The sequence below is a fragment of the Phascolarctos cinereus genome, unplaced genomic scaffold, assembly GCF_003287225.1.
Source record: "Phascolarctos cinereus isolate Bilbo 61053 unplaced genomic scaffold, phaCin_HiC Scaffold_4;HRSCAF=312, whole genome shotgun sequence".
In the NCBI taxonomy this organism is placed as follows: domain Eukaryota; kingdom Metazoa; phylum Chordata; class Mammalia; order Diprotodontia; family Phascolarctidae; genus Phascolarctos; species Phascolarctos cinereus.
Window position 1 is genome coordinate 256,608,204 of NW_027555847.1, and position 13,445 is coordinate 256,621,648.

Here is a 13,445-nt window from a genome sequence, read left to right on the forward strand (position 1 = left end):
TTTAACTAAAAAAGACATTGATCAGTATTAACAAATTATAGCAACTATAGAAATTCCCCCGAAGAAGAGTAACTGTAACAACTACATTCTGTGACTCAAAGGGAAAAAATGAATTTTCTACAAGGTCTAATCTTCAGTCTCTTCCTAGGTACTGCCTTTTACCTATAGCTTTCAAAAAATATCCAAATCTTCCCCATCCAAAAACACACACACACATACACACATACACACACACACACACACACACACAAAATAAAACAAAAAAAAACAAGCAAACAAAAAAACCAAGACACTTTCACTAGACCCTACCTCAAGGTATTATCCTTTATCTCTCCTCTTTTTGTCAGCTACATTTCTAGGAGAAAAAAAAATCTTTCTACATTGATAGCTTTCACTTCTCCTTATTTTATTTACCCCTCAACTCTTCAGTCTGGGTTCTGATCTCATCATTCAAATGAAGTTTTTTTTCCTAAAGGTAACAGTGGTCTTTTAGTTATCATAACTGATAGTCATTTTTTTTTTGTTCCCAGCTCTCGTCTTTTTCAACTTGTTACATTGTTGACGACTCCTCCGGTGTGCTCTTTCCTCTCTTTTGATTGTTTTTAGCGTGTGTGTGTGTGTGTGTGTGTGTGTTTGAGAGAGAGAGAGACAGAGAGACAGAGAAACAGAAAGAGACACAGAGAAACACAGAGAGCGAGAGAAAGAGAGAAAGAGACACTATTGTCTCCTGATTCTCCTTCTATGCATCATACCAATCTTTCTCAGTCTTCTAGCTAGCTTATCATTTATGGAATGCTCCCTAAATGTCCTTGATTCTCTCTTTTCCTCTCTTCTCCTTTCCTCTTCTATTTTCTTCTCCTCCCCTTTCTTTTCTTTTCCTCTCTTCCCCTCCTCTCTCTTCTCTCTTCTCCTCTCCTCTCCTTTTCCTTCCCTGCCTCCATATTCTCTATTGGTGCCGCCATCAGTCCCCAAGGACTTAATCATCAATTCTCTGTAGATGACTCTCAGATCTGTATTCTTGGATTCCCTCCTATTTTCCTGAGATTTAGTCTTACTTCACCAACTTTCTAATAGACATTTTAAATTGATTGTCCCAGAGACATCTCAAACTCAACAGGTCTGGAATAGAACTCTTTATTTTTTTCTCCAAATACATTCCCTCTGCTGAATTTCCCTATTTCAGTTGAAGGTACTACTCTTCATCCAATCTCTCAGGTTTATAACCTTGGGCTTTTCCTCTACTTCACACCACATATCCAATCAGTTGTCACATCTTGCCATTTCTATCTCTAAAGCATTTATCATACCTGACATGACCTCTTTCCTTATATAATCACCACCTTATTTCAGGTTCTAATCACTTCTTATCTGGAATACATGAAGCTTTTATTGATTCCCTCCAATTGCTTAGTACCCTGTCTTCTGAAGACCTCTTTTGTTTTTTAATGACCTTGTATATTTTAATACATAATAAGAGCTAGTATGTAAGGCTTCCAAAGTGCTTTACAAATGGTCTCATTTTGTCCTCACAATGAAGTAAATGCTATTATTATCTTCATTTGACAGATAAGAAAAACTGAGACTGAGAGAAGGCTAGGTGCCTCATTTATGGTCACCTAGCTAGTACATGTCTGAGGTAGGATTTAAAGTCAGGCCTTCTTGACTTTAGCACCAGAACACTGTGCTCTGAGCCAGACTGTCTTCCTCAAAAGAATAAAAGCTCTGTAAGAGTGTGAATTGTTTTATGTTTCATATTCCTTGTATAGCATAACACCTGGCACACAATAAATCCTTATTGATTGATTGGACCTGAAATCAGGAAGACCTAGATTCAAATTCTGCCTCAAACACTTGTTAGCACTGTGACCTTGGGCAATAATAGATTATAAGAATATTAAGCATTTCTATAGCACTCTAAAGTTTGCAAAGTATTTTGCATGTGTTGTCTAACTTTGGGTACTATCATAGATGTGGATTTTTAGTGAGGTAGGTGTTATTATTATCTTCATTTCGCAGATGAGAAAACTGAGGCTAAGAGAAGTTAAATGACTTGTCCAGGGACACTTACTAAGTGTCTGAGGGGGGATTTGAATTCAAGTCTTCCTAATTTGAAGTAAAGCATTCTATACACTAGCCCACCTAAGTAAGTGACTTAACTTTTTTGAGGCTCTATTTCTACATCTGTAAAATAAGGTTACCATTGCCACTTACTTCACAGGGTTGTTGTATGAATAATATACCTAAAGAGCACTGAAAGTCTTAAAGAATTTACTTGTCAGCTGCTATTATTATCTATTCTAATGCTTCATTTTCCAATGAGGAAACTAAAGTCACAGAAATTAGAGCCTTGTCCACAATTATACAACTTGTTAGTGGCAAATCTAGGATTATAGCCCAGGTTTCTTTATTCCCACTTTAATGAACTTTGCTTTGATATGTTGTACACAATTATTCTATCACATTGTTTAAAATATTCCTTTAGGGGGCAGAACCAAGATGGCAGGGTGAAAACAGTGACTTGTTTGAGCTCTCCCCTAAACCCCTCCAAATGCCTGTAAAAAATGATTCTAAACAAATTCTAGAGCAGCAGAACCCAGAAAAAGACAGAGTGAAACAAATTTCCAGCCCAAGACAATATGAGTGGTTGATGGGAAAAGATGTATTGCACAGGGCTGGGAGAGCAGTCCAGTTCAGGGTGGGCTACACAGGCAAAGACGGGGCCCAAACAAACCTGAAGCAGGCATTAGGGGACTGAATCCCTGGCAGCTGTGATGGTTTTCAGCCTTCTCAAATCACAAATGCCACACACATTCAGTGGGAAAGGCCTATTGGAACTTGGTCCAGCCCCAGTCCTGGCACTGCTCCGGTGTGACAGTGGGCTGCTTCCAGAGCTCTTGGCCCACAGACAGCAGGGGGATCGAGCAGCTGATCAGAGGGAGATTGCAGGGATTTCTTTGCTGGTGCTTAGGCAGGATTCTTTTGCTTTGCTCATACTTAGATACAGGTCTCAGTCCTGGGTGGCCATCCTGGGGCAAGGAGGAGCACTGGCAAGGCAAAACTTGTGGTGGTGGTAAAGAGAGAATCCTCCTCACAGTTCCAAGGCAGAAAAGAGTGCTTATGGTCACTCATAGACCAAAGCACAGGCCAGAAAAAGAGTAAACACCTCGATCATACCACCTTGGAAGTACTGAAAATTTACAAGTCCCTATAAGTATCTCTGAAGACTGCTGCACAAAACCCCTGAAGCTTGGAACAGTACACCCTCCACACTGGAATCAGACCACTACCTTAACAAAGAGTTAAAAAGTCAAGTAATTATCTGGGAACATGAGCAAACAGCAGGGAGGGGGGTGGTGGAACTCAGACTACAGAATCTTACTTTGGTGACAAAGAAGATCAAAACACATGACCAGAAGAAGACAACAAAATCAAAGCTCCTACATCCAAAGCCTCCAAGAAAAATATAAATTGGTCTAAGGCCATGGAAGAGTTCAAAAAGGATTTTGAAAAGCGACTAAGAGAAGAACAGGAAAAATTGGGAAGTGATGCAAGAAAATCATGAAAAATAAGTCAACAGCTTGCCAAAGGAGACCAAAAAAATACTGAAGAAAATAACACCTTAAAAAATAGACTAATGCAAATGGCAAAAGAGGTCCAAAAATCCAATGAGGAGAAGAATGCCTTAAAAAGCAGAATTGGCCAAATAGAAAAGGAGGTTCAAAAGCTCGCTGAAGAAAATAATTCCTTAAAAAGTAAAATGGAGCAAATGGAAACTAATGACTCTATGAGAAATCAAGAAATTATAAAACAAAACCAAAAAGAATGAAAAAAATAGAAGAAAATGTGAAATATCTCATAGCAAAAAAAAAAAAAAGACCTGGTAAATAGATTCAGGAGAGATAATTAAAAAATTATTGGACTACCTGAAAGTCATGATCAAAAAAAAGAGTCTGGACATCATGTTCCAAGAAAGTATCAAGGAAAATTACCTGGGGGCAGCTAGGTGGCACAGTGAATAGAGCACTGGTCCTGGAGTCAGGAGAACTTGAGTTCAAATACTGCCTCAGATGCTTGACACTTACTAGCTATGTGACCCTGGGAAAGTCATTTAAACCCATTGCTTAGCCTCCCCCAAAAAAGAAAAGAAAAAGAGAATCAGAAAACTTCCCTGATATTCTAAAACCAGAGGGTAAAATAGAAATTGAAAGAATCCACTGATAACCTCCTGAAAGAATTCCCCTAAGGAAAACTCCTAGGAATACTATAGCCAAATTCCAGGGTTCCCAGAGAGAAAAGGAGAAAATATTGCAAACAGCAGAAAGAAACAATTCCAGTATTGTGGAAACACAATCAGGATAACACAAGATTTAGCAGCTTCTACATTAAGGGATTGGAGGGCGTGGGATATAATGTTCTGGAGGTCAAAGAAGCTAGGATTAAAACCAAGAATCATCTATCCAGCATAACTGAGTATAATCTTTCATGGGAAAAATACATATTCAATGAAATAGAGGACTTTCAAGCATTCTTGATGAAAAGACCAGAGCTGAAAAGAAATGTGACTTTCAAATGCAAGAGAAGCATGAAAAGGTAAACAGGAAAGAGAAATCATGAGGGACCTATTAAAGTTGAACTCTTTACATTCCTACGTGGAAAGATGATATTTGTAATTCATGAGACCTTTCTCAGTGTTAGGGTAGTTGGAGGACACAGGGTGAGTTGAATATGAAGGGATGATATCTAAAAAATAAAATTAAAGGGTGAGAAAGAATTGTACTGGGAGGAGAAAGGGAGAGGTAGAATGGGGTAAATTATCTCCCATAAAAGAGGCAATAAAAAGCTTTCATAGTGAAGGGGAATAAGGGGGAGGTGAGAGCGAAAGAGTGAATCTTACTCTCATCGGATCTTACCATACAGGAAAATAGGAGGAAGGAGATAAGAGAGGGGGATGATAAAAGGGAAGGGGTAGTCAGAAGCAAACACTGTTGAGGAGACACAGGGTCAAAGGAGAGAATAGAATAAATGGGGAGTGGGATAGGAAAAAAGGAAATAAAGTTAGTCTTTCACAACATGACTATTATGGAAGTGTTTTGCGTGACTTCACATGTATAACCTAAAAAATAAATAAAATATTCCTTTAAAATATTACACTTATGTGCTTCTGGCAAAATATTTTGGCATTAAGTCAAAAAAAATCCTGACATTAGAACTATATAAGAGACATGTATGATTTGCCTATCTTAGAAAAAGGTTAAAAATACCTCCTATTTTCTGAAGCTATTTTAATTTTCAGGAGTTTTATTATGTGACTAATACTGAACTTGTTCCACGATTTAGGAATAAAAAAAAAAGCTGGGGAAGGGGTAAGGAGGTCATTGGCCCTGCAAATGTTATGTCTAATTAAACATAAATTGTACACATTATACACTATTGAATTAATCAAGATGTAACCTTAGTTAATTCATTCTCAGTTCAGTATATTTTTTCAGCTTCCAAAAACTCATTTTTGTTCCATCAAATCTTTATGCTATGAGGTTATCTAGATGGTCTCTCGGGTCCTTTTCATCTCTAACATTCTGTGTGATTCAGTGAAATTTAAGGATACAATTGGAATAAGGCAAAGCCACCCTTGAAGATTAAGACTGAAGCTTTCCTCTGAGGTCCATGTCATCCTGCTACATCACTGGGAGGGGGGTGAAGGGCAAAGGAGCAGTGTTTTCTTTTAATGAATTTTTCATTAGGTTTTTGACTAAAACTAAGACAAACTTGTCTTACTTGTCCTCTTAGTTATACCATTTACTTTTTTTATATAAATATCTAGAATTTAGGATCTATGTTGACTAGCATTTTGTTATTGCTGTAAAAAGTAGCTATCTTTTAAAAAATTGCTACTGTGTCTAATTCTGGCAATTGCTGCAAGTCATGTGCTCTGAATAATACTTTTGCATGTTAATGTTTTCATTAGCCCCTTAGTAAAAAGAAATATGTTCTTTAAAACCATTTTCATTTTTACTGATCTAAATGTATCTTTAAAAAAGAGAGAGAAACAATTCTTTTTGGATAATCAAATTAAGTGATTTCATTTATATGCCCAGAGAGGTTACAGGATCATTGGATTTAGAATTAAAAGATACATTAGAGATTAAACCTTTTCATTTTAGAAATGAGGGAACAAGATTCAAAGAAATAGAGGGACTTATCCAGCATGGCATACCTCTTAAGTAAGAGAACCAAGATTTAAACTTAGGTCTTTGAATGAATCATCCAGGGTTCATTTTGTTTATATTTCAGTGCCTTTCTTATTGACCAATCATCTCACCCAGGGCTAAGGCAGGGGACAACAGTAGGATTCAACTAGTCACTAGACATAAATATAATACATTATTACTAATATATTAGACAAAATATACATATTTGATAAAAGTAGAAAAACAGAAATAAATGAACTGGAACTCATCAAACTATTAATAATCACTTAAATGGATTCTATACTTTCATCAGCCTTTTGTAAAACTTGCTTATATTTTAAGGGTCTAAGATAGCATGAGTGCTGGTTTTCCTTCCACAGATAGGGATTTAAACTCCTCTCCTACTTCATATGCTCTTTGTGAGTTGCTAGGGGATGCTTATACATATGAGTATACACACACTTATAGATGTGTGGTAGGTTGAGTTGGATTATTCAACCTTTCTTATTCATTGCTTTTCCCATCCTGGTATTGACTCAATTCCCAAATGTGTTTTTCAGTACAAACACATCCAGTCTCTTTTTGCTCTAGAAAACAGTGACAAAAGACTCTATAAGCCTTTATTTTTTTAGTTACTAATCTCCAGCCAGACATCATTCTGTAAAAATACTTCAGCAATCTGAAAGAAGTTAGGTTAAAACAATATCTCCACTGTATATCGCAATGAGCTTCAAACATGTGAAAGACCTAGATAGAAAAAAAAATCATATAATAAACAAATTAGGGGAGAACAGATGAAGATACCTTTTACAACTATGGATAGGGTAAGAATTCTTGATTAATCAATCCATGAAAAGGTTGGCAGAAGGCAAAATGGACAATATTGAATAAAATTGAAAAGTTTGAGCAAAAGCAAAATCATTTAAAATTAAAACTGAAACAACTAGAGAAAATCTTTGTAGTAGATTTCTCTGATAAAGGTCTGATATCCAAGATACATATGAAATTAATACAAATAGAGAAGAATAAATGTCATTCTTTAATCTATAAGTGGCAAAAGATTATCATCAGGAAGTCTCCAGAAGATAGATAAGCTGTCAACAACTATATGTCAGATATGCTCCAAATCATTAATAAGGACAATGCAAATAAAGACAACTCCTAGATTCCTCCTCACAGCCATCAGATTAGCAAAGATGTCAGAAAAAGAAAATGACAACTATGCAGTTGTGAAGTGATCTAACCATTCTGGAGATCAATTTATACTTATACTCTAAAAGTCTTTAAAACTGTGCATATAGTTTGACTTAACAATATCTCTACTGGGCTTATATCCAAAAGAGATAAAAAAAGAGGTAAAGGACCTGTATACACACACACACACACACACACACACACACACACACACACGAATGGATCCTTTATATATATGTGTGTGTGTGTGTGTGTGTGTGTGCATATATATATGCACATATATATGTGTATATATACACATATATATATGTGTGTATATATATATATATATATGTGTATATATATATATATATATATATATATATATATATATATATATATAGTAGCACTTTCTATTATTAGCCCATCAGTTGCAGAACATCTGAACAAATTATAGCATGTGAATATACTGCCAGAATATTAACTACAAGAAATGATGAAAGGGAAGGATTCAGAAAGGAGGACTTGTATAAACTGATGTAAAGTAGAGGGAGCAAACCCTGGAGAACAATTTTTATAATGAATACAACAAAGATAAGAGAAACTATTGTGGAAGATTTAAGAACTATGATCAATGCATTGACCAGTCAAAACTCCAAAAGGCTAATGATGATTCATGTTTCTTACCTTTTGTCACAGAGATGATAGACTACAGAAAAGAATGAGACTTTCAGATACAGTTAATACATGAATATGTTCCCTTCTACAGAGAGCTTTTCATTTTTTCTTGGTGTAGATGTATAGGTGATGATGGTGATAAAAAAAGGAAGAAGGGTAGAAAAGAGTAATGATGAATTATTAAAAAATAAATAGAAGGAAGCAGAAGGAAGTTAAGAAAGAGACAGGATACAGATGAGAAACAGAGTGTTTCAACTACTTTGTTGAATATGAATTATTAAAAAATCTAAAGTGTTCATAGTGGAAAGCAATGAACCAAATTATATGTAACAGATGTTCATAGTTTCATATACAAAATGAAATAGCAGAGATTTACCCACAAGAGACTGACACTGTCTTTTTTTTTTGTTATTGTTTCTGCTGTCACTTCAAAATTTAAAAGCAAAAAAAATTGTAAATACCTTTGCTTTTTTGATTTCACTCCCAATGCAATGTCATTAGCTCTTGTGATTTTTATTCTAGTAAGCTTATATGAGTGACCAACTGCTCAGAGCTGACAACTTTTGATACAAGACAAGTGAATATTATTTTGAGTTTAAAAATTCCTACAATTTGTTTATAATGCAGTCACTTTTCCTATGGGGGCGTCATCTAACTCACTGCAACATTTGTTTTGAAAAAAAATCTTTTTTTGGAGGGGTGATAATAATATATTTAGAAAATGAGTTAAGGCATATATTTTCATTTGTTTATAAAGGGTTAAAATTAAATCGACTATTTTTTTTTTTTTACAGAATCTGTTCCTAGCTATACCACAAAGGTGTCGTTTAATCTTCAACTTTGATATCATCCTGCAGGAAGACAGAATAATCCCCTGATTATGGTCATTATGAGTGGAAAACTTTGGTGTTCTGAACTGACTCAATTGTCCTTTAAGTACAACAGACTGATTTTTTTTCTTCATTCACAACAGCAATGGCATGTGCTTTAGAACAAAACTCAAGAAGCTACTTTGGTAGTTGAGTGATCATTTTAGAAAATATATGATTTTTGAAGTTGTATTTTTACAGACCAAATTCATAAGTTGACAGTATTGTTTTCAAAAATATAGGAGTAAATGATATTGTATTAAGTGTTCATATTAGTTTATTTTGCTCTTTTAAACATAATTTATAAAGTTTTATTTTTTTAGAACTGTTTTCATCAGTTTGTACAGACTGTTCTTTCTGTGGATTTTAAGTAATACTGTAGGAAGTGGAGGCTTCCACATCTGAATCACATATCCAATCCAGTAGATATTTATTAAGTGCCTACTATGTGCCAGGCATTGTGCTATGTGCTGGACATACAATTAGTAAAAAGAAAGGCAGTCCCTGCCCTCCAGAAGATTATAACCTAATGCAAGGGGCAGATGACACACACAAAAAAGGGTCAAGAGTGAGGGAGTGGGGTAAAGATTAGGTGTGGGAACTTCTTGTTTCTTGGAGTTAAAACTAGGCAGAGTATCAGATGCAGAGTGGAGTGAACTGAAAAGTCCAGTTTCTGCCCTCTATAAAGAAAGGCATTGGGAGGAAAAGCTTATTATGTAAACTAAACATGTGGCTGCTTAGAGGATTGAAAAGGGGAATTTGGCAGAGGAATTTTTAAAGGGCTAGGATTGGAGGAGGTCGGTTAATAGCTACGGGAATCACCTGTTTTCCTACTTATTCCTCTTTTATCTTCCTTATTCTAATTCCATAAACTCACAAACCAGCCCTTTGTTCTTCAGTGACCTAACACTGGATTATAGAGAAGTAATAGCAATGTTGAGACCACGTCTGACAATGATGATGATGATGATGATGATGATGATGAAGATAACTGAACTTTACATAAAACATTAGATACACTATTTCATTTTTGTCACTTAATAACATTGTGCAGTAGGTATTACAGGTATTATTTCCATTTTATACAAGAAGAAATTGATATTCAAGAGGTAAACTGACTTGGCAGTATTCATAGAACTAGTAAAAGTCAGAGGCAGAATTTGAACTCTGATGTCTTTGAGCAGTAGTACTAACACTCTTCCCATTGTGCCCTATTGTCTGATATAAATCTATTTCTGTTCACTGTAAACCAATTTCTTCTCACTACAATGAATATAAGAGAATTGTACATGGTTAAAGATGGCAAATAAACAGACATAATCATGGCAACCATACTAACACAGTTAGGGTATTTGGCAGTGTACTGTTAGAATTAAAGAAATAGTTTACAAATAGATTAAAAGATTGAGGAAAATCAAAATAATATTACTATAACTTTAAATGAGAATTTTTTTTGTTAAAATTGTTTTTTCAACCAAATTTAAAGTCTCTAATTTTATAATATTAATGATTTTGGAAGTTGTTTATTGACTTGTAAAGGTAAATTTTATAAAGAACCAAATGAAAAAAAAATACATCCTATCTCAGTGGAAAATGTGGATTTACATATGAATCAAATTTGCATAATTTACACATAATTTTATTTCAATAAAGTTGGTGTTTTATGCAAAAAACCCAGTCTCTCTCTTATATATGAATGAATGTCAAAAAATTTTAATAAACTATAAATATCTTGATATTAATATATCCCAAAGATTAAGTATATCCATTGAATATATGTTTATAGGTACTATTTAATTGATATATTCATGTAAATATAAATAAAATAGCTCAAAAAAGGATATAAACCTCAATGAAAATAACTATTAGATTTTAATAGAGTGCCATAATACTGTTTGTTTCTGTGGAAGTTAAAAAATGTAAATGATGTACTGCAACTAATAAATGATTTGGAAAAGAAATTTACATAGAAGAAAGTAAATGGGACCATTAAACCAACTTAACTCAATGAGGAGAAAAGAACTCTTTGAAGGAAAAGTTCCTATTTTTAGGAAGGTTATTATTTCTGTTTCTCATATTATGATAATTAAGGCATGGGGAACATATAGAAATTCTTCAAAGAAAGAAAAGAATTAGTAGTAAATTAAAAATTGAAGCCTAATTTTATTTTTCTCTTTCCATTGGAATTGATTTCCTTTGTGGAAAAAAAAAGTTTTCTTTAGAAAGAAGAATCTTTTGTATGATTTCAAAGAGTTTATGACAGTGAAGATCTACTGAGTATATGATGAAATTTTTTCATGTGTAAAGATAGGATTTGCTCTGTTTGGACCCAACCAGTAGAACTAAAAACAACTTGTAAAGTTTCATGACAATAAATTTAGGCTTGTCATCAGGAAAACTTAATATTGACTGGTGGCATCCAAAAGTGGAATGGGCTTTAGCAGGAACTAGTGGGATCTTCCTCTTGGTCAGATGGAGGTTGGATATTTGTCAGATACATTGTAGAGGGGATACTTAGTAAGCTACAGGTTGGACTAGATAGTCCTGAAGTTTCCTCCCAATGCTGAGATTTTGTTGTTCTTGGTGTGAACAACTCAGTTCAAAGGAAGGCCCCTAAGTAGTGAGCCTATGCTAATCAGAGATCATTTATTTTTATTTTTGTTTTAGAGGAAAGGGAGGAGTTGTAGGTGATGTGAAAGGCATAAAGATTGCAGCTAGGGCTCCTTGTTTAAGACTGTAAGCACTAGGGATGAGATGGCACCCAGATTATAACCACATTTGCTAAACGTCATTCCCATTCCATTTTGTTCATCTTTGGAATCATATGTTGGCTTTTTTCCAAGAGTCTTTTCTCTCTCTCCACGAGCCTTCCCTGAATAGAACCTGCATTGGCTTGTGTGTTCCTTCTCACAGTCAGAGTCTGAAGGACCAAGAGATATCTTTCCTTTCCCACGATCTTGCAAACTTCACCTGTTCTGGAGGCAGGAACCATTTAAGGTACTATTCTCCAACAATACAAATAGTCTCATGCAAGTGGGTTTGAGCCCCAGATTAAAAACAGTAGGGATGCCCTGTCTCTTTAGGAGGAAATAGGGATTTCCTCACATTCAGAAGGCTAGGCAAGGTTCCTCATATCTTTCTGTTGGTATTGAGACCAAGTCAATAAACACCAATTGTATGGCACAGCATGGGAGAGATACAAAATTTACATGATGATAAAATGGTAACTCATTTATATAATCCTTTTAGATTTTCAAAAAACGCTTCAGTCATAACAGTAGTAAAAATATTATATTTTTCACACAGTCCTTCCTCTTCTGTAGCGTAGAATGTATTAGATAGTGTAGATTTCTTAAACATTTCACCTTCACACCTTGTTCTCTGTACTCCAGGGATTTACTTCATTATTGCAAAAGTTCTGTGTTGATATATCTAATGTGATGCTATAATTGTCTTTTTAAAAAAAATTTCCTATTTCTTTTAGTTCACTCCCTTTTCAAAATGAGCATCTGGCTGGAATCTCTTTGGTTACTAGAGGCGTCCTGTCAATTATCTGTTTCCATGAGATAGTTTATGTGAGAATCTTTTGTTTTTGCAGTGCCTAGTGGCCCTTCCCTCCCACAAAAACAAAACAAAACAAAAAACTACCTCATAGAATAGGTCTCCCAGAGACTAGTTCAACATACTTTGGAGGTCTGCATCCCTAAAAACATAGCTCACAAGACACTAGTGATGTGTTTACCTTTAATAGTAACTGAAAAGACAAAAGAAAGACATTTAATGAAATGCTCAAAATGGAAGCATTTAATAAAATGACAAAAAAAATACTTAACCTCTGGCAAGGAATTGGTTGACCACAAAACCCTCTTAGGATTTGTAGTTCTTCCCAGTGTGAGAAAAACACAAATTAATGTGAGATCAGCCCTCTGACAAAAGGGTGAGTTTTTCAAGTCAGTACTCAGTCAGGAGCTTTGAGATTAGAGGAAAATGAGGCAAGAAGGGAGGGGCAGTAGTAGTCTTTGTCAGCAGCAACAGAATGATGGTAGCTAGCCCATTTTAAAGAGTTATGGTCAAATTGGTGGCATCATTACAAGCTCAAAATTATCCTTCTAAGTGAAAAAAAATTACTATGAATTCAATCTATATTTTATAATACTGCATTATTGATCCAAACCAATGTTACTGTAGCAAGGAAATAGTTCTCAATAAACTTGTGCGGTACACTCTCCCACAAATACACTCATTAAGAGGAAGTGTGAACATGTATGTGGAGTGCATATGTATGATAAACATTCACACAAAGAATATATATTGGGGAAATTTCTCAGCCTGGATTCTTCTAGAGCTTAGGAAGAAATTTGTCCACAGCATAGTCCATAAGACTGGAGATCAAATAAAGTAGTAACCAAATAGAAAGGAAAATAAATTTATTAGCATACTACCCGCTCAAAACAGTCCTTTTCACATACTCCTTCCCCTTTCCAGTGTTAAGATTTAGTTTATATAGCTTTTCAGGTCCACTTAGAACAGCCAGTCT

At 34.9% G+C, this 13,445-nt stretch overlaps 1 protein-coding gene across 1 annotated transcript in view; it reads left to right on the top strand.

Moving 5' to 3' along the window:
* LRRC2 (leucine rich repeat containing 2) overlaps positions 1–10,540 on the top strand; it is a 170,069-nt gene extending 159,529 nt beyond the window's left edge. Inside the window, 1 exon segment of the mRNA XM_078153016.1 lies at positions 8,834–10,540. Within this exon segment, the coding sequence (XP_078009142.1) occupies positions 8,834–8,883 (50 nt within the window). The 3' untranslated portion in view covers positions 8,884–10,540.
* The last annotated feature ends 2,905 nt before the right edge of the window (positions 10,541–13,445 follow it).